The sequence below is a fragment of the Anopheles coustani genome, chromosome 3 (genome assembly GCF_943734705.1).
Source record: "Anopheles coustani chromosome 3, idAnoCousDA_361_x.2, whole genome shotgun sequence".
In the NCBI taxonomy this organism is placed as follows: Eukaryota; Metazoa; Arthropoda; class Insecta; order Diptera; family Culicidae; genus Anopheles; species Anopheles coustani.
Window position 1 is genome coordinate 40,863,237 of NC_071288.1, and position 24,304 is coordinate 40,887,540.

General features: G+C 43.7%; 2 protein-coding genes across 2 annotated transcripts; one reads left to right on the plus strand and one right to left on the minus strand.

The window, feature by feature from the left end:
* Positions 1 to 6,003: 6,003 nt before the first annotated feature.
* Positions 6,004 to 10,074, plus strand: LOC131271761 (uncharacterized). The gene is made up of 7 exons (XM_058273288.1): positions 6,004 to 6,051; positions 6,106 to 6,240; positions 8,358 to 8,426; positions 8,505 to 9,163; positions 9,226 to 9,467; positions 9,537 to 9,705; positions 9,792 to 10,074. Exons 1-7 carry the CDS (start codon positions 6,004 to 6,006, stop codon positions 10,072 to 10,074), a joined length of 1,605 nt encoding a protein of 534 aa, XP_058129271.1.
* A 1,445-nt stretch (positions 10,075 to 11,519) lies between these two features.
* Positions 11,520 to 14,554, minus strand: LOC131261204 (uncharacterized). The gene is made up of 3 exons (XM_058263177.1): positions 14,120 to 14,554; positions 13,808 to 14,057; positions 11,520 to 12,283 (listed from the first exon to the last, which is right to left on the minus strand). The coding sequence occupies exons 1-3, from the start codon at positions 14,552 to 14,554 to the stop codon at positions 11,520 to 11,522; spliced, it is 1,449 nt and encodes a 482-aa protein (XP_058119160.1).
* Positions 14,555 to 24,304: the final 9,750 nt, after the last annotated feature.

Below are 24,304 nucleotides of genomic sequence, written 5' to 3' on the forward strand. Positions count from 1 at the left end.
GAAACAGGCAAAGAAACCCAGTTAAAACTCCCCACTGAGAGATCTCACCAATAGACAAGTTGCTAAAAAACAGTGAGCTGTACTGTGGGGAGGACTAGTTATTCATCGGAAACTGTTGTCGACCAGATTACCGATATTCCCATACTGTAAGTATGTAAAAAATATCGTGTACACCGTTCAAGCCATTCGGTTTGGTGAAAAGGGAGCCAGGGATAGAACCAGTCGAAACACCATACACATTGTAGACAAAACGGTGGTTTGACGATAATTAGTGATAAGCAAATGAATAGAAAAAAACATTACATGGCTTGAAATGATAACCCAAGAGTACGGTGCTAGGATGCATACGTAAAACGATGAGTCGACAAGTAATCGAAAAAGAAAACCCATTGTGTGGGCGAAACGCGACGATTTAGTGACTTAAGTGGTAAGCTAATTTAGCTAAGGTGAAACAATTGATGAACGTATAAGAAGGTTAGTACTACGTAACATGCATAAACAAGCTTGTACATATATGCCCCGAGGGCCCAACCAACCCGGCACTGGGGAAGAGAAACACGGAAAATAGGACACTCTATTCTTATAGTTGGTGGTTAAGGTTTAAGTAGCATGAATCGTGCGAACGTTAAGGCAAACGCTCGCGTGGATATATCGTTGCGCGTTATACGTTGAGTGAGACTCAAACAACACGTCCGGGCACTGCTGTGCGGCAGAGCGCACATGTCAGTTTGACGAAAAGTCGGTGTAGACATACACCAAATCCATACCGACATGACCCGCAAGCATCGAGTTATCAGCCAGGCAGTTGGAAGAATTGTTTTATTAAACTACAGAATGTAGGCAGTGTAAAATGGACGGCATCTCGCGGGTTACGAAAGCCACACGGGATCGGGCGCGAGATAAGTGACCAAATTTTAAGCAGAAGTCCGACATTATGGGTTTTTTAACGCACCTCAGTAAGGCATCTGATCAAACGCAAACGAGGAGGGATTCGATTTTAACGACGAAAAGTAGGAATTCCCGACAGAAAAAATGTACTAAATACATTACAGATTGCAGGGAAGTCATGTACTTTCCCATTTTTATGTTAGAAAAACGCAAACAAATCAATAATCAAAATCAATAATAACACGGACCACACCCAGTCGCATTCGGAAACGGTACCGGAACCGGAAAAACACACTAAGAATTTACAGCCAACAAATGTGGTTTAAAGAGAAATGAAGCAGAACATAGAACATGAGATAGGAAGGGAGAGAGAGAGAGAGAGAGAGAGAGAGAGAGAGAGAGAGAGAGAGAGAGAGAGAGAGAGAGAAAGAGAGATACATTTACATAGTTATATATATATATATATATACATTGAATGGGCTAATTTTTTGAGGTGCGCGCTTTTCATTGTCGAAAAGTTTTGATGATACAACAGAAGGAGGGTGCTTTCGCATAACAAAAGTAACGCGTCAGGCGTACATTTTATCAGGGCACTGAACTCGGGCTCTGCCCGACCATGCATACAAACATGCAATTAACACTGGCTTACACAGGACATGTATAACTTTACTTGAAGGAACGTTGACAGTTACCATAAGGCTTATTCCGTGCGCACATGCGAGGCCATGTTTTGAAAATGCAAAATGCGGGGCATACAATGCCCTCCCCTAGTGGACTAGGAACATGTAACGGTTAAAACGACGCATCTCGGTTTATCCGCTGTGGTGAGCTCTATCAAATCGGGTTTGTTCTAAGGCCATTAGGTATTTTCAGACGATACGAATGTTATTAGCATTTTGGATGGTGGATCATGGTTGTTTTTTTTGTGATTCGACAATAGTGGATCCACCAAACTTTCTAGTTGTTTTCTTGTGACAACAGTCGTTGATACTTGCAGGTTTAGTATTAAACCATATAGCGCATCTTACCCATTTGGGTAATCCAAGAAACCTATTCTTTCTGCCTTTTTTTGTTTATGTATTGTTTGACGGGCTTCTTGGATTGCGTATCTTTTTTTTTACCACGGGCCTGTTTGATGACATGTGTAACGAAGGTTTACTACTCCTGGTAGTTTACATCTCTGGTACACGAAAGCAGCGCAATGAAGTGTCAAATTTTATTTCATTGCATTGTAAGAATGCTTTCGTCTTTTAGCACCATAAGATTTACCATCAAAGATTCGTACCGCTTGAAAGAACCTGTTGGTTTGCGTTAACTTTTCGATGGTTTTGTTTCACTTTCATTAGACTGGCAGTAATATAGTGTGTACGGGAACAAAATGCGTACAACATAAACAAAGGATACAGAAACAGGAAAATGTGACTCATTTGTAACAAAAACAACAGGAAACAAACCATGAATAATTCTAAAGCTAAAATTATTTAGTAACACTTGTACCGCGTACGGTGAACATTTGAGCCAGCCTGTAAGCGATTGTGTTTTTGTGGAGGTTTTGGCGGTTTGTGGCATGTAATTGTTTACACTACAACGATGTTTTGTGAAATTCTTGTGCAATACCCATCGAGTGAGGGTTCGCAAAGTAGTAAATAATGTCCAAGAAATGTAGTTCTCTTTACCCTTTTCTTTGAAAAAGTAAACACCACTGTTTCTTTGGTGTATTACGACTGCGATTCCGTTGTACTGTCGCACCATCGGTTCGGATTGTAGTTGGTTTGGTTTTTCTACAAAAATACACCCGCCCCCGCCCGAAGTAAAACTCCAGTAAAGATTAATTTGTTTTGCTGTAAGTTTAAATAGTTGGATTAGGCGTTTAGCGAAATGGTAAGGCTAATAGTTGTAACGGAAGGAAATGGATGTACGTTAGCAAAAGAGCGGTAAACGGAGAGGCGATTTTGCGTGTGAGTGTGAGTGTGCGTGTGTTTGTGCGGAATAAAATCGAAGCAAAGTTTGGAGAGCAAAGGTACACGAATGAAAAAAACATTAAAACAATACAAAATATTAATTCGTAAGTAGGTAATTGGTTTTTTTTGCATTCTGTTTATCAATTTTCAACCATTAATTTTTTCCTCGTATTAACTTAAATTAATATTTATTCACAAACATGTGAAACTATAGGAGTCAAGACAGAGAGAAAATGCTCAGCCGTGGCAAGACATGCAAACCGTGCCCAAAGCATGGGGACGAGTTAAAACTAAGAAATGACAATTATCAATGCGATGCTACTGCAAAGTGAGAAACCCTCTAGTGAGAAGCCAAAATGTTGCGGGGCGCAAGTGATCGTCCAGTTGTGTGTGTGTCCAGTGATGCTTTCCTTGGCGAATACGACTTTTCTAAACGTACATCAAGTTTTAAAAAAGTAATCTTGAAGTAAGCGCAAACGAATACGATTGGATGATTAGCCTATTATTTATACTCGGTGTCGTACAGTTACGTCCTCGTACTATTGGCAATTACAATACAAACACAGACTCAGATAGATTGAGCCTGCGGAAGGTGTCATTCGATCATGATGCTTCATTGGCCCATTTTTTCTTCTCATATAAGAGTATAATGTGTATAATTTAGGTTTTCGTTGATGCTCTCACGTTTTTGCTCACTTCGAACATAAATGTCCAGCAACGTAACAGTGTGGTTCCTGTCTGGATTTATTTTACACATGTCCGGCAACACCCAGCCAATGGTTATGGTGGGGGAGGCGAGCACGTAACCGAACGGATCAGTTCCCATTTTAATCCCTTCACCTCTCCCTATCCCCCCCCCCCCTCATCCTCTCGGATGTTGAATCATTTTAAGGGTGTTAAGGAACCTTTAAAAATTCGGTACGTGCCCGATGTGAGCATGCAAGAAGCCGGAGGGCACATTATTGTACAGAAGAACTTTGAGAATTGCAGATTAATCGTGGGCAGGCAGAGGGAGGATAACAGAAGCAACAGACATGTTTAAAGAGAAATTGAAGAAAAAATAATCTATCAAAATACAATAAAAAACAGATGATTTTTATTGAATACAGTAGTAAGAACTGCTTTCCCGTGTAATTTAATTGGAGGTGTGCGTATAATTGCATCGAAAGAAGCGGCTCGCCATGGGACAGGTAAGTGGTATTTTTTTAAACATGAAATCATAAATCCTGGCTTAAGGGCCGAATACATTCAAACTTTTTTAAAAACTATTTCTTAACTGTGAACACGTCTTCGATAGTTCTCACTGTTTGTGCATCTTGATTTGAGAACTTCAAATTATACTGTCTAATTTAAATTCGATACTTTACAACCGATGACTCCTTCATATTTCTGGTAAGGAATTCATGTTGCAATATTTGTTTTGTGTAGGCATTTAATGAAAAATAACTAATCTAACCCTTTTTTTTTTTTGAAGGGTAAAAAGAGAATTTTCTTTATTAAATAGTCGCATGACTCGAAAATGTTGTACACCATAATTGAAATAAATCTGCACTGTGCATTCACGAGAAAAACAAACTGATTCGCTCATGATTGGAAGTCGAATTCAATCATTTTTCTGCAACAAACAGTAATTATAAGGTTGCAGTCTACGATGCCGAAGCATTTTTTTCCAGGCCAAATAAAGAAAGGCTTGCCGTTAGCTGGGATTTTGCCCAAACCCTGCTCTTGATCGATTTATTTTTGCTAAAGAATAGCAACTTGCTAGTTTTACTATTTGATAAAAGTTTTTTCTGTTTTTGTTTGTTCTTGTTCAAATCTCTTTGTTCCAAAGGTTACAAAATATAAATTGTTTTTCAGTATGTTATTCTTTCATTTCACTCTGTTTAATATACTAAATTTCACTTATCAAGTTTTTTTTTCACTTATTGTGCTTAGCTTTTCATCTATTACATTTATTTCTCCTTCACAACGTTACAATTTTCGACCATCACAATCTACTCATTAACCTTTTGAACTTGATGTAAGAGCACAATTATGCTATGTACGTCCTACAATGAAACATTAGCCGCACGAAGGTGACTTCCTACGGCTGCAAGCGACGAACGGTCGGCATTTACCGGTCGTTTGTTCGAATTTGTGTGTCCAACCGAAAATGGCCCCTTATGTAACATTCCATCCATAGACGGTACAGTCTACTAACGCTACATGTGGACACTTCCGTAGCAAATACCAGCTAGTGAACCGTTCACTTACCGAAAGCAAGCCTCGTTCGTTGCACATTACGCCCCACGCATTAGGTGTCCTTTTCCCGTCGATGAAGGTATGGCACCTGTTTCCATCTAACACCAGCCCAGCGGTATGTGAGGATTGCGGGTTGTTGTACATCGTGGTCCATTTAATTCCGAGCGTTTGGCACTAATTGATGCGGAACGCGCCAAGCACGATCGTTCATTAGTCGCGTGCAGGCTGAACTCGACGCAACCGGAGCGATCGTGACGAGTTTAAACCGGCCTAAGCTGAAATCTCACGGCGCGAAATGATCTCATACCGTGCGGGTTTAATGTGGGTGCAGTGATCGCGCGACTCATTGCGGTTTCAAGTTCAGTTCGATCTGTGTGAGAGGTAGACGGGACAGGATCGCTCGCACCATGTGGACGGAAGTGTAGTGGATGTATGCAATTAAACGACACGGCAGCCTCCGGAGCGGTCGGATTCAGGGTCGTGCCCCAACGTGCAGCTTCCACGTGTGTGGCTTTGCGCCACCAACACGAAGACGCTGTCTTTTGACCAGGATAACCACAGTTGAATGCCCAACCGGTTGTTGTTTTCGAGTCGCCCAGTCGGTACCGATCGTCAGTGTGTCAGTAGGGGCTCATACTACTACTTCACTGCGGCATCGTGACCGTGTTCGAGGAGAAGGGGACCATTGGACGCCAAAACCAGAAGTGAACCACTCGTGCACAATTTCGCACGGTGCCAAGCGTTGGTGCCGTCGTGGATCGTTTCAGTTTCTTTCCGGACGATCGTACGCGCAGACCGAGGGCCGATCGCGTGATGATCGCGTCTGAACGGCGGGTTTGAAGTTTTGGCAGTAAATTCCTTTTCAGGTTGGGGCCTTCGGAAGGTCGTAGTGAAGTGAAGTGTCGATCACAACATGGTGGAAACGAAGCTCGTCCAGTCGAGCTCGCTCTCGAAACTTTCCGTCGCGCGGCAGCAAACGGCAACGGGGGCGGATGCGGAACAACAGCAACCACAGAGTGGCGGAGGTGGCGTGACGGCCGGCACCGAGGACCACTACGATCCTTCCGTGCGGATACTCCACATTCCGAAGCAGGCGGACGGTTCCTGCGGGTTTCATCTGACGCGCAGCAAATGGGATCCGTATCCTTGGGTAGGTTCGGGTGTTCGCTCGTTTCCATCGACTAAAGCCGATCGCAAGGCCATCAACAATCCTCCGATTCCCGGCGTGGAATGTGCGCTTTCGAATCTTGCGCTGTGTGTCAAACTGTTTTGGTGTTAATGCTTCGCTAATGCATTCCGCTGGTGTCTCCCGTTGTGTGGCCAATTATTCCGTTTATTTGCTCCGTCAATTAAGGTTGCCTCTGATAAACAACCCACACGGAGGCTGATAGTAACGACAAAATAAAACTCAAGGCGCACCGAAATGATTTACAAAACAAAAAACACCATCAAACTCATTGAACCATGTAAGGTAAAATATTCCGCGTAGAAAAAGTGTACTACTTGTTTTTTGTGGCTCGTTCGAACGTGAAGAGAAAGTGAATCGATTTTTTCTCCTTTTTTAAAATGTGCATCATTGCAGGGGGAGAGCATTCACGATGGTTTCCTCGTTGAGTGAAGTTTATTAAAAGATCTTTTAAAAGAGTGAATGACCACATTGTGGTGCTCCATAGTCAACTAACTGTTTACATTTAGAGTCAACCTTGCAAATGAAGGTTTTCAATTTACGAAACCTTGTAAGTTTTTTCTAAACCCCTAGAAAAGTGTGCAAAATTGTATCGATAATTAAGCACACAGTTTGAATCAAGTAAAACACCAATCTGTGATACAAAAGAAAAAAAAACTATAGCTAGAATTAGACCATCGATGACACAGGTTTGAACAGAAAAGGATTAACATTTTATAATTTTCTCAAACATTTCATAAATCAGCTTCAACATATATTTGTGCTAAACAGATATTTTAATCGTGTTTTGCTGTTTCTGTATAGTTTCATATGAATTATGTCTCTACTGAAGGTCTAAACTACAAACTCAAACTGTATTACTTTTCCGAGTAGTTACTGTACTTTTGATCACACACAAATGGAGAACAAATCATTATTTAATTTGTGTGATAGTTTTAAATTTACCTTTATTTTACCATGCCAACCGAATGATCACTGACGTAGTTTTCATGATATCTATCATCACATAGAAATGGAATGGCAATAAGAATTTATTTTTCTACACATTTAAATTAATTTTCGGTACATCGGACCGAGCGTAATGGAAGCTTTGCAAAGTTACACTTTGAAATCAAACACAAAAAGAAGGAACAGAGAGCTTCTTGAAAAAGAAACAACATACCTCACTCTGTTTGATTAAATCTAATGTTACAGAAAATTTAAATGGCTTCAATATTACAGCTTTTTAGTATTTAACCAATTTCAAAATTACCAATGCCATGTTTGGGGGTGCCCATGGCGTAGCGGTGGAATCTCAAGTCTGGCACCCCTCGGTATTACGAACGGCTGATCACCGATCTATAATATACCGTCTTTCGGTCACACAAACTCTCTTCGGAGAGAGGCCTTGTCCCACTAGGGGATGTCGTGCCACGTAAAAAAAGAAAAAAAGGGTAATTTCATTTCACGGGTTGAACGCTAGTTTAAGAAACTAACGGACTCATGAAAAGGAAAATTTATAACAGAAGAAGGTCTTAAGTTATTGGAGATGTTTCAATAAATCCCCACTCATGATATTGGTCTGGTTTTACTTCTGTTAAGGAGAATGCAAATTTTGGTAAATTCCCAGTAAAACCTAGCCGAACGCTATATGATCCCGGAAAGGCAGAAATAAAATAAAACAACTTTTTTCTGCTGAAAAACAAATTTTTTTGTACAAACTCGAGAAGTAAAGAATGCTTACAAAATATTAAAATATTCAGCTTCAGTTGTTGACGATAGCGGGGCAATAAAATCCAGGGTCTTCGTTCATGCAAACGCCAGCATATCGAGCTGGCCCGTAGGCTGTGCATGACCTTCACCTTCACACACTCTTCTCTCTCTCTCTCCCTTCACCGTTCCCGTGTGTACACGGGCGGTCGACGGCGGTCTCGACAATCTGCGGATCTGCGGTGTTTTCCGCCGGCTCGTCTCGGCCCGTTCAAGGCGAGCTTCTTTCGATCCTCGACCAATCTCGGGTCCGTTGTTGTTTTTTCTTCTTCGTCATTCGTTTCCACCGACATTTTTTCGTTAAATGTATTCTTCCATCTGTCCCCCACTAGGTCAGTGGTGTGGACGCAGAATCACCGGCCGAGGTGACCGGGTTGAAGGTTGGCGATTGCGTGTTGGAGGTAAGACTCTCGATTTGATTGGGGGGTTTTTTTCGGGGGTAATTTTATCTAATGTTTGGTGTTTTTCGCTTTTGGTAGGTGAACAATGAGGATGTCCTCGGTATGCGCATCGCGGAAGTGGCCGGCATGGTGCGCGCCAAGTCGGACATCGTGACGCTGCTGCTGTGGAGCACCGGCATGGAGCCGGCCTGCAACCCGGAGTCGCTCTGCTGCGGCCCGATGCCGATCAACCTCGAGCGGCTGACCGCCAGCATGCAGACGATCGTGGCCGCCCTCGAGTGTCCGGTGTGCTTCGACACCATCCCGCCGCCCGTCTTCCAGTGCCAGAACGGTCACCTGGTGTGCTCCAAGTGCCGGGTCCGGGCCGACCGGTGCGCCATCTGTCGCGAGCGCTACACGCCCGGCCGGTCGTTGCTGGCCGAGCAGGTCTACCAGTCGATCACGGAGGCGTTCAACCTGCGCGAGGGGTCGGACGGACGGCTGAGGGAAAGGCTGTTTGGGGCACGGTGTCCCCGACCGGTGAAGAAGAGCCCGTACAGCAGCGACAGCCATCTGGTTGCCTCGGGGCGGCCCATACACTCGCACACGCACAAGTTTCTGGCGCGCATCATGGGCAAGGCCAGCTCGGTGGACAACCTCAGCAAGCACCACCAGCAGCTGTCGCCGGAGGCGGACGTCGGGGACCTGCAGGGGTCGAAGGGCAAATCGTTGTCCCTGTCGTCGAGCGAGATATTCAAGTAAGTTCGCGAAACGGGCCGGCACTCCAGCCTTACTCATCCTCCGGATTTAATTCTTACAGACGTGATAACTCGGTGTCGGTGCTTCGATGTCCGTCGGCGAACCGGTTGGCACCGGAGCTGTCCGCTTCCTACAACAGCCTCACCGTGCGCCGCCCAACGTCGTCCATGTCGTGCAACGTCTCGGTCGAGAGTCTTGGCAGCATTCCGGAGAACGGTATCCAGCTGACGGTCCCTGTACTGCACCCTTCGCCAGCGACCTTCCACTGTCCATGTGGCGAGTACTGCAGCGATCTAATCTCCGGTAAGTGGCGGGATCCCACTCGCACAGGACTTCCAAGGCGTGTTAAATCGAGTTACATTCATCTTTCAGCGCCGGAACTGCAGCAGCACGTCACCGTGCACCACCGGACGCCGGTCATCTCATTCGGGACGGCGTCGGCCGAGATTTCGCTTCCCCCGCGGACACCCGTCGACAATGCGTGCCTGTTGCTGCTGCTCGATGGTCATAAATTTTGGCTGAAATTAATCTCCGACACCAGGTACGTTTCACATCGGTCGATTGACCCAGCCGACATCGGGGATGTCTGATCTGATTCTCTTCCTCTTTCCTCCCCACCACCGTCAGCACGATCGGGGACATCTTTCTCTCGGCCCTGCTTGAGGGAAGCCCCGAGCTGAGCAAGAGCTACGCACTGGAAGTCATCATCCGCAAGGAGGGTTTCGATCAAATCCTCGGCAAGGAGCTCATCTCGCGCTCGGAGGTCCACTCGATGGTGGACAAGTCGTGGAACGATCTGGTCAACACGAAGGCGGGCGTGTTCTATACGGGTGTGTGCATTCGGGCTACCTTCAGCCCGGACACGGAAATTCTACTGAAGGCATCGATCAAGCGGCTGGCGGACTTGTGAACCGGTGTCTAATGGAAATCGAAGTGCATCTTTCTCTTGATTGTGATGCCGGAATGCGATGTGTTGTTATCTATATTTAGTGTATGTAATTAATTTGTAATTATAAACTTTGAACGATAAATGGGAGAGCCTCGTGTCTCAACATTTATGGTCTGAATAGAAAACCGTTTTCGATAATAAACCACTTGTTTAATCTCACACACACTTTAAATATCATTTACCAATCGTTATCGCTTTTAAGATGTAGTTGAATGTTATTTATTTACACTTATTGATATACACATACCCTTGCTTTATAATTGCTTGGACGACATTTTTTTTATTTAAAATTAACTGTTTAGCATTTCATCAACAAGTTGTTTTAAACTTCGCTTTTTTAAATAGGATCCGGAATCAATTATGTAATAAGATATCTGAGCCGCTGTTTTAAGATTTTTTTAATCTTAATGTTTGATAAACTGGACACAACACTCAATAATGTAGGTATAATAGTCTTCAACTGTATTTTTATATTTTATTTTTTATAGCAATCAATGTGTGTAATGGTGTTAAAAGTTAAAAACTGATAAAAATTATTAATCAAAGTTTAAAAATAAATTTTATCTAGTTCAGGACATCAACCTTGATTATTTGAAATGAATGGTTCCATTGGAATATTTCATGAAAGATTTACGATAGATAATGATATATTTCAGTGAAATACTCCGCCAACTTATCGTTTGTGCCGTTAAGTTTGAAAAATTCGACTTGGTAGTTCAAATTAAAAATCAATGCAAGAGTAAAAGTTTGAATTGAAAATCGCAAGCAAATTAATCATTCATTATTTTACAGTCTTTAGATTCTCTTTTCAGTCTCCATATGAAGTTTACTGTTCATTGTTATTAATCTACAATTGATATGATCGCCTATGATTCATCGATTTGCCTAGAATAGAAGAAAATATTCTCCTATCAGCGATTCGTAAGAAAAATCGCTTTGGGCTTGCTTCTGCCTTTTAAATGTCGCTGAAACGTATGTCACTATAAGTTTATGGATTGAAGAAAAAACTCAAGACGTTTGGTAAAGTAATTTGTTTATTATATCCATTATATGATTCTATATTTGTTGATTCGATTCAAACGAATAGTTTAACTTAAGTTTGACAATTTGCTATAATATTTTAAGGGTGTATTTTAATGTTCCCTTTGTAACACATTTTCAGTTTTTAAAAACCATACACTTCTACACAGTTCTAGTCCATTTTCCTCTGTCTGATTTGTCTCAATAGGGTTTAGTCGCGGGGGAAATACTTTCCTCGAGATTTTTGTAACAATGGCAGCTGCGGCCTAAAAATGTCCGAAAAACCACTTAATGCTAGGTTTGTCTATTTTGGTAATGCATGATCAGTCTTTCGGCGGTCCATTGCTTCCGCGTCTGGGTCTTCCTGCCCTTCTGCTTCTCTCCCTTCACTCACTGCCAGTTCGATCGGTACTTTCGAGCATTATTCGAACCCGCAGGGTACGCGTATCGCCACCCAAACGGGCGTACCGCTTGCTCCTCAGTACCTCCTGGCAGCCCCACTCCAGCGGAACCGGTCGACCCTGCCAGGAGGATCCTCCGCTAGTTTGCTGCCGATCGTCAAGCAGCTGTACCTGGAAGCTACCACTTTGGAGGTCATCGCTCAGATGCCACAGCCAGCAAAGGGTCTCGGCCGGCTGTTCCAGGGGTCGGAATTTGGTGACGAAAAACAACTGGTTCCGGCTCGAGCGGGACTCCTCCGCGGAGGGCTCACCGTTCGGGGTGGCCTTGCCGGAGGGCGTCGGGAGCAGCACGACGCAGGGCAGCGAGCTTCCACCGGCGTCCGTGAGAGCCACGTCCACCGTATCGCCCGCAGTGACGTAGTACTGGACGACGCTCGTCTGGTGCGCCTTCTGCAGGTGAATCAGAATGTCATGTTGACTTTTCATCCGCGGACACGGCTGACCGGATGGGCAGTGGAACGACAATGACGACGATGACGAGGGGGACGAAGGCGAGGACGAGGGGTGGGTTGATAATGCTGGCGGGGTCCCATTAGGGCCGGTGTTTGCTTTCAATTTGAATGCGTGTTTGTGTGGCTGATGCAGGTCCGGGGTCGGCTGACGCTGGAACTCCCGCAGCATTAGTGGGAGCCTTCGACTGACGCTGGCCGGGGATTTCGGATCCATCGGGGGTCGATGGTGCTGGTCGGCTGGAATAAAGTGAACCATAATGAGTAAAATCGCAGGCGAAACCGCAATAAAACAATTAACCCATATGGTCGACCGATAGGTGCGCATTGTGATGCAACCATACCGCAAGCACACAGATTATCGACGTCATTGATCAATATGTTTGGGTTAACAGAGTATCGTTTTATTTACAAAAAGAGAAAATTGAGTGGATTATGAACGTATTATAATATTTATATTGGTTAGATTTCTGGAAACCTTTCTGTTGATAATAATTCTAACATACGATACAAAACAAGTTTGGTAGGTAGATTCACGATTTTTACACTTCTAATAAATTTAACAAAAATTTGATAATTGTTTAAACACAACGCATGATTGACACATTCTTGCTTGAATGAAAATTCAATTATTAATTATAACAAACTTTGGTACAAAAAATGGTGCAAATGATTCCTAAACTGTAATACGATGCGTAGTAATAATTCCTAATTCCTAAACTGTAATACGATGCGAGTTGTAATTATTGCTGGCTCTTGCAATACAAAACAATAAATTGGAATACAAAACAAACTTTGCAATACAAAACAATGAATTTACTATACCTTCCAACTTACGAGATATTTTTAAAACTGTTGTGGCAGCAGAAAACTATTCTGCGAAAAGTTGCACCAGTTCAGCAGAATTATGCAATATAAAAATATATGTAGTAATGGAATATGTAAACTACCGTGTTTGATATATCCTAGGTTAATAAAGAAGACTTTTCGTAATATTTAACGAATATTCTCTTGAAAACCATGCTTGTTATCATATTTTGAGGTATATAAGTTTTTGCAAACAAAATAAATTAAACAACTATTCATCAAGTCCGACAATATGTATGCTAAATAAGGAAAGGAAAAATGATTTTGATTCGTTATGCTTGCAGTCTTGCCGTGGAGATAAAAATAAAGGCATCCTCATTGGGAGGAAATATGGGCTGGCCTATTTGGGATAGAAGGTGGAGATATAGATGAAAGCAACTGAATCAATTCATGGTTGTACAAACTATTCATCCATATCTAACAAATGATTAATTTTGTGACATCTTATATTTCAATCATATTATTAAAAAACTCATTGCTACAACAATTCTTTTATATTTGGTTTTGCAAACAAATCTAATTTTGTTAATTGCTTTCAGTATAACAATCATCGGTTCTCTAAAATATATGAAAACTATATATACCTTTGCCTCGGGACCGAAAGCATGGTAAAGAATGGTCCCAACATTCTTGGAGTTACTTTTTGTAAAAGAAATGATATATTTTATGAAAGCACTAGGAGAAACTCAAGTTCTTTGTTTGAGGGATACATATTACCCATCCTTTACTTATACAAGAGCGATAGGACAACATGCCAACAATCTGATAACGATATTACCCAAAGTTTCTCTCGAGTGCATGATGAGAATAAATTAGATAAGGTTGATCGTTCCGATACCGATCTTTGAATTTAAGTAAAATCAAATTGGAAAATTGGTGAAAAACAAACCCCCTTACCTTCATGTCCCAGCGTTTGCACGAGATAGTGAAACAGCTTGTCGGCCACGATGCACCGTCCGCGGCCCAGCACCTCCCGGCAAATCGGGCACTTGGTCGTCTTGGAGCGGCACCCCGAGCAAATTAGATGGCCGTGGTTGCACTGCCACGACGGTGGCCGGATGATCTCCAGACAAATCGGGCACTCGAGCAGTCCGGCGATGCCCTGGAGGCAGTTGGCGAAGCGTGACAGGGACTGCGGGTTGAGGCTCTGTCGGGAGAATGTTATGATGAGTCACATGAAGCTGGGAGATGTAGTCTGATGGGTCTTACATTTTTTTCGAAGCCCGAGTTCCAGAGCAGAAGACCGACGCCGGCCGGGGACGTGCGGGAAACACGGCGACTACGGACCCGCTTCGCGATGTCCACCACCTTCAGCCCGAGCAGGTCCTCCCCGTTCGCCTCCAGCACACAGTCCCCGACCCGGACACCGGCCAGATCGGCGCACGAACCCCCGACGATTCCGCTCACCCACGGATACGGATCCCAGGGTGTGCGGCTCAGGTGAAGCCCAAGACATCCGTTCTCGTCGGCCGGAACGAAACAGTGGCGCAGCTGGTCACGTCCCTCGCTGCTGGCCGGCTGCTGAACCTCGCCGATCGCAGGCCTCGGAGGTGGAACCTTCGCCAGCAGCGCACTTGGTGGATCCTCTTCGACGATCTTACTCAGAACCCGCTGCTGGACCGTGGCCGTTTTGGTGGAATTCATTAGTGGGCAGTTTCCGATAGTGGGTCCCGTTGTTAACTATCTCAATTTATGTTTTAAATTGCCTCCCGGATCGCGTTGTTGTTCTGGGTCGCCCTCTTGACGAAACACACGGTCTATTGGACGCGGTTTCCTCCACCGGAAACTGTGTCGCGGTGCCGTTGTCTGATTTCCACCGTTGGCCTTGCTCCAGGGCACGGAACGAACGGTCTGGAAAAGATGGAAACAAAACCGAAAAGTGGAAGAAAAACCAACGGGTAACGGACGACGTTCAGAACCGGGCGGTGTGTGGCAGAAGGGCGCGGTGGGAAAGTGAATGAAAGTTTGCGTGTAATGAGTGTAAATAAAGTGAGGAAAAATCCGTCGCGGATGGATCGGCGCTCCGGCGTGCAAGTTTATTTATGTCCCACAAAAGCCAAGCGAAGCTCGCTCGTTCGCTCGGTTCGGTTCGTTTGGAGCGAAGGGTGGAAAATCATGGGAAAAACATGGAATCGAAATGGTTCCGTGCCGCTTTCGACGTGTTCCGGCGAAATGGGGACAGTTTTTAAAGCACAAATTATACCATCGTTGCCAGCTGGAGGTGAAAATTCTTATCGCGGTGCGCGTCGTTTAATTCGTAAGTGGGAACCGCTAAGATGATTAAACCGTTTTGCAGAACCATTAGGCTATGTCACTGTGCATGAAGTACTTTTCATTATTTTCGTTTAATGGAGGTTTTCTTGCAGATTTCATTGGAGAATGATTATTTAATGAAAAATATTAAGCGCTGTGGTGTTAGACCGAAATTACAGCTTGGATTTATTAAACCTTGATTTTATATTGCATGAAAGATTGCGGATGTGTAACTGGCCATGATTGAGTTTGTTTCTGCTTAATATTTTTATTATTATTTAAATTATTATTGGAATGAAGATTATTGGAGGATTGGGTTGAATGTTTAATTCTGGTTATGAACGTTTAATAACGAATACTCAGATATTAATAAGAGATATTAAAAGCTATCTATAAAAATCAGAATCACAAATCCCAATCATTCTGTAAAAAATTGTGTAAAAAAGTGTGTTGAGTTGTTGAATTTTCACTACGCTTTCAACGTAAATTACTAAAAAAAGAATAATATAATTTTAACACAAATCAACAACTGCTTTTATAAAAAAAATCTAAAATTAATTTACATTGAAAAATTGATCAGTTATGCTTTATACGAGTACGGAACGGATAAGGTCATGTATCTGCCATACAGGAATGGTAATTAAAAGTTTTGTTGAGCTAGCCTCAGTAATTTTTCGTGTGTTGAAAATATTTATATTTTCAACTTGCTGCATACAACATTGAAACATCACGTGTAATTTAAAAATACACATTTTCAACATAAACATCAGCTCTCCCTGCTACGGCAAAGTACTCTTAGCCATGCTGGAAACAAGCGTGTACTCTTATCGAAAAATAATTATAATAAGTAGAGCACGCGAATGTAATACGTAAAACGTTTGAAAAATTCTACAAAATAATAAAAAAACCCTAAAAATAATATAAATTTAAATAAGAAGTTTGTTAAAAATACAAAAAAATTGTTTGATAGTAGTAGCTTAATGAAAAATCGCCTCAACAAGCACCACAACATCGTTGATTCACCGTTCGTTCCGATCTCGGTGAAGCATTGGTTCGTTTGGCCAACTTCACGCGGCCACCACTTGAACTTGGGCGTACCGAGCAACCGGGGCGGTTGTTGTAAAACATCAACAAATAATAACCGGCTCGGTGTTACCTTTCCTCCAAGGGCAGCGGCTCGCAAAAGTCAAATGGGGCGTGTGGAAATAAGAAAAAAAAGGAAAACGAATAGACCCTCAGGTGCGGCGCCATATCTTCCCGCTCGAGGGCCATCCGCTTCAAGTGCTCCTGATGAAAATTATCATTTCACAACAAACATGTGCGATTCCGAGGCGCAGTCGGTGGCTCGTTTACGGTGGAGGTAAACGGAATCAGTTGTACACTCCTCATCCGGCTCCAAACTGCAATAAGATCAAGCGGAAGAGCGGGGAGAAAACTTGAAATAAATCCACGTGTACGAATGCAAACCCAACGACGACCCACGTGTTTCCAGTCCGGGGGCCAAATTTGGCCACCGGTTAGGATTAGTGGGAAAACTAGGTTCAACGAGAATAGAGAAACCGGATCGGATTTCAATTTCCGTGTGTTTCGCTTTCCCGATTTGATCATTAACAAATGAGCAGCCGGTCGTTCCCGGACGGGTCCGGGCGAGAAAATGAGTTTAAAATTCACTTCAGTTTCTAATTTTTCATCATCACCAGGTGGGAGGCTTCCCATCCCACCCGGGAGCTTTCCGTATCGTGGCCCCATTTCCCGAACCGTGCACCATATCGCACGGATCGGCGGAAAAAGCACGTGTGCCCTTTTGCTGCTTTCGGTAACGGTAAATGTATGAATCTCGGAGCCACCACCACCACCCCCCACCACATTTTCAGTTGTTTTTCGGTGCGGCGACTCTACGAGAACACAATTTATAGCATCGGGCTAGAAATCATAATAATAAGCGAAAGAAAGCACAGCCGGGGCTGAAAAATAATTATCTAACCAGCCCATTAGTAGCGTTACAAGCGCTCATTACGCTGCCACCACGCTGCCGGGATCGCATCGTGTATCATTTGCAACGGTGTGCCACCTGGTGTGTGTGTGTGTGCTTGGGTAAACCACACTCAGAATGTGGCAATGGGCTGACTCGCCCGAAGCCGTACGTGTTTTGTTTCGAAGCAGCATGCCACTCCGCCAGCATCACCTGGGAGATCGGACTCTGTTGCCATGCATGTCACCGAGATTCATTAATTCTCGCACGCCAATCTATGGAGCCCTCCCCAAAACGGCCGGCACTACCCTTCCGGGGTGGGTGGCAGCACCCTCTGCGGGCGGGATTGATTTTCCAGCGGCTGATTCCCACGTGGTCAGCGAACCGCGAAGTTATAGTACGTCCGTACTCGGTCCAATCTGTCCGAGTCTGTTTTATGTCATAGGCCAGATAGATGGGTTTCGAGGGGGGAAGGGGGCTCGATGGTCGAGAGAAAGTATGCGCTTGCAGTGATGCAATTGACCACCATCAACAATGTACTTCTTCACTGCACTCCGTTTGGGTGTTTATTTGGCACGAACGAGGTACGATTTACCACCATCGGTTTGGTTTTGTTTTTTGGCCAACTAACACGATAGCCATGGTTCGGGGAAGGAAATAGGTCACACCATCGATCAAAGATACACTTACACAAAACACTCGGAAAGGCAGCAAAAAATATGTCCGCACGGATTCACTCCCAATGGTCGGTATTAATTTGGGTCGACGAATCGGATCGGTTACGCTACCGACGATGGTGCGTTTAATAAACGGCTCCTCACGTTGTAACGTCCGTTACTTAACAAACGCAAACGACGGCGCCACAATCCTACCCGAGACTCATTTACACTCCCGAACACTCCGAACCGACAGCTTACACTTCAAACCCTCGGCGCACACCATCCGCTGCGTTTGACGATCGCTCTTCAACTGCCGTCCGGACCGAGCGAGTCACTTCTCGAGCCACAAAAGTGACTTACGCGCCCGCCCCCTCGCCTGTTGGCCGCGATGATGAAAGTCCCGCCAGCAGCCACCAGCTACTCCCCGGCTGCGTGCGGGAACACACCCCAAAACCGGTTTAGTAATACGTAATCGACGTTCGGAGTACGCTACTCTCTCGTGGTTCCCCCCCATACGTCGGTGGGGGATTCCGATCCGTGACCGATCGATGACGTACCAGGTTTACCGTAAATACGGCATAAATCCCAAATCCCGGCTGCATCGGCGTTTTGGATGGGGGGGTTGGAAAAACCTCTTGACCCGCACACCTGCGCTGGGTACTTGATGCTCGCGGTTGTTTACAAACCGTCCGGTGGGCCGCCACCTGGGGAGGCTTTCGGGAAGGATTTTAACTGCTGACAAGCCAGTTTTTTCACTGTCACAGTCCGTGGTGGCCGTCAGGTAGGGCAAAGGCAGCAAAGGCCATTGGTCCGTGCATTGTTTGTGGGAAAGAAATGGTTCCATTGGCCAGACGGAATGAAGTGCGTAGACTACGATGTATTTTGTAAGAAAACATACTCCACATGGGAAGGCTGTTCAAATAATCTAATCTCAGCGGAAGTTGTGGATAGAATTTAATTAAAAAGAGTTTTGAAAAATCAAGTGTCACATTAATGTAATTAGGATGAGCGCAATCGAGGATTGATTGCGAACAACCAAATGCAACTATTGGCTTTGTACTGCAACTCGATATGTAGACCATCTTTGCTGCTTAATATTAGCAACTGGTTGCAGTTTATTTGCAAAGAGTAATGAGAGTAAGAAAGTTTCCGGCGTAACAACACACTGATAACACCATTCACGCTATTAGTGTTGCCCCTGTAACGATCGTTATTATTACTTGATAACGGATAAAGTCATGACCTACAAAGAACGGCAACATACATTCGACGATCGATCCCTTTATTCATTTTTGATGAGCTATGGGTATGATTTAAGATGGAAAGTCTCCGGCAATTTCGTTTTACGTAAAATTATTTTATTTATACGTTTTGAAAAATTGTTTTCAAATGCAAAAGAATTTAAAATTGCCAATTATTTAAAAAAAAAAGCCACAGTTCATATTACGTTTCTTGTGGCGCTCCTGGCGGTTGGCTTTGGTACTATGTTGACAAATAGAAGCAAGATCGCGAACAAGATTAATTAAAAAGAGAGGTCGGGTCAAAACAATCTTCTACCCTGGCGTTGTTGTGACAGTTGGTTGGAAAAGTGGTTACAAACATACTTGCAGTATGTGGGAGATCTTCGCTAAAACCTCTTAAACGAAATAAGTAAATAGAAATTATGGATCATAGTGTCCATGATCTCGTGGATAGAAACTGCTTTTTTGTGTGAAGTCATGGAATATGGATCATGTTGGTCGCCATGATTAGCGAAATTAAATTGTATGGTTTTCTCGGGCAGCCTTCGTCCAGAACATATACCAAATTACTCAATTGCTTGATCTGTTGATGAAACATACCTAATTTGCAGTTTTACCCCACTTTTCTGGGTGCTCGTAATTGGCAAACAAAGTTCAAACCAACTATCAAACATATTCCCACGGTTTTTGACTCGTTAAACGGTATGCTGCGACCTCTTTTCTATTGATTTTGATCGCGAAGGATGCTTTCGCGGCCGCATTGTTTTCATTGATGTTGAGATCATAAAATCAGACTACCGCTGTTTCGAAATATACTATTGTGGTAAGCAATTTAGAAAAGTGTTCGACATCAGTACTTACATTAACGAATATTAGATAGTTTGCTGTATGTTTCGGTTGTTATTGCCTTGATTCATTTCGTTTATTTCACATGTTTAATTATAGCTCCCAACATCGCACGTTTGCAGCTCAAACACCGGTAAGCTTTAGCAATAAAGATAAACCATGTGGCAACACATTTCATGAAGTAAATGCGTTAACCATGTTTGAAAAAAAATGCGTTTGACAATATGCCTCCCGTAAACAACAAACTGTCGGTGTTGAAATAATCTTTGTTTATTGATCAACAGGCAGAGATAACAAACGTTTTCAAGAAAAAAACGCTAAGGCATTGGTTCTAGATGTATTTAAAGAATGAATGTTTCATCATATAGACTCAATTCAATAAAGCTTAACTTGAAGCGCAGTTTTAAGAAATTTTAAAGAAACCCCTTTTAAATACAATTTTCTTTGTGTATTTTCAAAAGTAATTTTAAATTAAGATCAGAAAAAGGATAATCAAACCTGGTTTTATGAGTCTTCGTATCACTTATTTGTATAAATTGAACAAAATTGTTAGGCTATAAATCCTTGACAAAAAACAAACCTCTTTCAATGAGTTCACTTTTTAAATGAAAAGAAATTATCTAGAAGGTCACAAATAATACGACCTTGGCTTTGATGGTAGCCAATAAAAATTAAATACCCTCCTAGAAACCGGGGCATCGGTTGTAAATGGTCTCAGCTAAACGCGCTCGCCAGACCCTCCTCGTAAGCATCCGACCAGCTGTCGGCACGCTTCTTTTCATCCGACCGCGAAACGGAGCTCATTAGGCAGTCGTTATTGACTCAACAAGAAAACGATTAACAATCCGCACGCCCAATCCGTCCCCCAAGCGCCGCTAGGAACCGTCGTTTTTCGCGTCCAGTAAAGATAATTGCGATAATCAGATAATTGCAGTCTCACGCAAGCTGGTGACCGGCTTTAGCGGTTCCCACACGTATGAAAGATTCATCAAAGGGGCACTCAACCCAGCAATTGATAGAAAGCAAAACGAGGAAAATTTGCACACCCCCCCTGGGTACATTCAAAGTTGTCTTAAAATAAGAACATTCTCGCCAACAAACAAACATGCACCTCCTTCATTCCCCATCGCACCCCAAACACGACCCGGCCAGGACGCCCTCCCAAGGGACGCGTAAAACCGAGAAATAATTGCAGGTCACGGAAAGCGTCAGTGAAGGTGATAAATTTATGGTTGGAATATGAATGCATTTTTGCCCGAAACCAGCTGCTACCCGAATGGCGTTGTACGGTGTGCCATCAAGAAGCACAACAGTAAACAGGAGGATTTTACTTCCCCCCCTTTTATTAGAAGACGGAAGTCTCGGTGGAACATCTTGGACGTTGCGCAGCAGCTCGCACAGAACCTCGCTTGAATATCAGTGTCAGAATTATGCCACAGGAAAGCTTGCTCGAAAGAGGGTCGAGCGTATGCTGTTTGGTGGCAACAGTTCTGGGGATTGCCCGAGGACCGGGGGAATCGATGCAAGGCATCGCTGGGTGGATCCGTTTTGAAATCTCACTATTTTGCGTCCGCAACTATCATCTGCATCCTGCCTTGGAGAACGGGGCCGGAACCGTTTGCCGCGTGACGCGCCAAAGCAACCCATCCCGCGTGACACTCTGATACCGGGCCATAAATTTTGGTTTAACATTACCGCAAGGTGCCACGGCTCTCGCTCCCTCCTTCGCCCTGTACGATCCGGCCACGGCATCCAGCGCGTGCAGATTCGGTGGCAGGTGAAAAATGGCGAAATTTAAGACACCCCCGAAAAGATTGGCCGTTTGCGTCCCTTCGTTCGCCTGGGAAGAGGTGGTTTTCCGGGAGCGATTTTTGCAAAGATCTCGAACTAGACACCGCCCTTGGATGCCGATGGAACGCGAGACGCGCGTGTGGTGCCTGTCACGTGCCCGCGCGAACCGTTATCCCGTCGTTTGTGACATCCGATTTATGGGCCATGTCAGGGGAGTTGGATGTGACACTCCGGGAGCGACCAGGCACCTTGTTCGGAGATTGGATCACATTCCGAACGCACATCTTTTATGAGGCAGCTATAAAATGTCGAATAATTGTTTTGAATGCAACATTCAACGTTCCGTGAGGTTTAGCATTTTATTGTAAAATGAGGGATTTGTTTCTTTGTCATGTTATCCTTCAATAATTCGTTCTAATTTTATTAACATCTCCTTTCTGTTTTATTTTTTAATTCATCACTGTGTCATATTTCATAAAGATTTTCATTTTTATCAACCGTTTAGATGGTACATCTTTTTCATCTTCAACATTAAAATATAAAAATGCCCAGTAGTAGTTAGGTGTAATTACTTTCTTGGAACCATTTGAAAAGGAAACCAACACAGTTTTTAAAACCGAAAGTGCCACCTTTTTCTGGTGTCTTTGGTCCGTGTTTTCTTATCGAACACGCCAATCGCGGTTCTTAAACGGACAAACATCATTAGTGAACACCGTCATTTCCAAGCCGAGTATCTCGAAGGTAATGGCCAATTGGTTCCTACCGGCTTTCCCATCTCCTACCTAGCAAGGTCACATTTGTCCAGAGATTCTCAAACGTGTTTACTTTTTACTTTTTGTAACTGTTTTGTTTTTACTTTGTGGTGTGGGCATGAAACCCAAATATTCTGGTGTACGACATGTTTGTTATTACCGATCATTAACTAAAGAAATTTTATAGTTTTAGTTCTAGCATTGAAACACATGTTTTATGTTCATACCGTTCAGGCACGTTATAAAGGCTGTGTTACAAATTCTAAATAACTGGCTTGTTCTGAAGATAGACAATGTCTAAATTGGACGTACTTTTACTTTTAAAATGATTTATTGAAACGCGCGTCATGAAGACACAAGATTGGTGTTACATTCAATCTCAAGAGAATGATTACGTGCCGACGATGATTCACTATTGACCTTCTCAGTAGCTCTCGATATCACTTTCCTTATAGGCATACCAATATGTCGTTGATTTTGTCTGCTTGTAATCAATAATGTCGATAGTTATTTATTGCATAATAATAAATCTTTTTGTTTTGGTGTCAAAATGATTAGCATTAGGTGCTTCTGGGAAATTATTGCCATAATTGAATCATTACTCGATAACTATAAAATACAGTCTGTTATTTGCAAAACCATTAGAGCTGGTTCGGTTTATTTTTGATGAGGATCATTAGAAATTTTGGATTTGGTGCGACGTGTGATACTAATATCTTGAATGAAATTTTTACCATATACTCGAACATAAACGATCACAAGTATAAATGCCGAAATGTTCTGAACCTCTCGTAAGGTCTATGCATATTAAGTTTTTAGGGTTCATAACGACCGAACAGATCACAAGGTGCCACAAGCCTTGAGAATCACTGCACAACCAAATTGAGTGCATAAATCGCAACACTCTGCATCGCGCTCCATTTAGTATTTATCCTTTTAATGTGTCCTTTCGGTCACCGGGCGCCCTTCATGGACTCTCAATCGACTGCAGGGTTATCGCAAAGCCCTTGGTCAGGGGGTCCGCATTCCCCGGTTGTGGTTAAACCCCTTTTTTACTCCACCATCCAGGGCGGGTTCCTTTTCGTGTCCTTTTTGCTCCTCTTGAAAAAAAAAAAACAAAATGGTGCAAAACGAACGAAGGGAAAGGATTGAATCAGAGAAGCGGGACAAAATGTCTTTTTCATTGGCATCGTCCGAGCTGGACTTCCGGGAATTTAAGGAGAAGTGAATGTGTGTGTATGTGTTGGTGTGTATGTGTGAGCGCCCTTGATGACACGGTAGTATCGAGGCGCACAGGACACGTTCGTTGGATTATATTTTACTTCTATTCCCTCACTTAATTAATAATGATTGTCATCTTTTGCGGTAATTAAAGAACCCGGTGCCGTACCGGAAAGGAAACCGGACTAACTGACTGCGAGTGGGGGGCCGGAGGAGTCTGGAGGAGGACATGGGCAGACCCTGTAAGCCGGAGTGGCTTCATTCCGAAGGAGAACGCCACCGGGGACATTAAGATGTCATAGTTTCCAGTGAGCTGGGCACCAACGGTCGGTACGGTTGGCTCCGTGCAAGTGTGAGTTTGAGGTTAGGAAGTGTCCTTAAAATGGCTTTCTCCTTACCACTCGTCTCTCCCGCGCACATGCCGTTCGCCATCGTTTCGATTGTCAGTCAAACTTCACGGCACTCTCGAGTTGGAACCCCAAGAGGATGCTGTTTATTTTTATCTTCGCCGATCTTGGCCCGAAACACGGCACGACGTGTCCACCTACTACAGCCCGAGGCCAAGTGGCCCGTGGTTTCCTCCCCCCTTGCCACCCCGAGAGAGTGGAAAAGCTCTTCCACGGAACGGATCATCTCGGCGGGATTGGATTCGGAAAGGA

Excerpts from the sequence above, each read along its gene's own strand:
- LOC131271761 (XM_058273288.1), top strand. The coding sequence starts at position 6,004 with ATGGTGGAAACGAAGCTCGTCCAGTCGAGCTCGCTCTCGAAACTTTCC. Across the intron at positions 6,052-6,105 it reads GCTCGCTCTCGAAACTTTCC|AGTGGCGGAGGTGGCGTGAC; the intron begins GTCGCGCGGCAG and ends CAGCAACCACAG. Across the intron at positions 6,241-8,357 it reads AATGGGATCCGTATCCTTGG|GTCAGTGGTGTGGACGCAGA; the intron begins GTAGGTTCGGGT and ends GTCCCCCACTAG.
- LOC131261204 (XM_058263177.1), bottom strand. The coding sequence starts at position 14,554 with ATGAATTCCACCAAAACGGCCACGGTCCAGCAGCGGGTTCTGAGTAAG. Across the intron at positions 14,058-14,119 it reads ACTCGGGCTTCGAAAAAAAT|AGCCTCAACCCGCAGTCCCT; the intron begins GTAAGACCCATC and ends TTCTCCCGACAG. Across the intron at positions 12,284-13,807 it reads GCAAACGCTGGGACATGAAG|CCGACCAGCACCATCGACCC; the intron begins GTAAGGGGGTTT and ends ACTTTATTCCAG.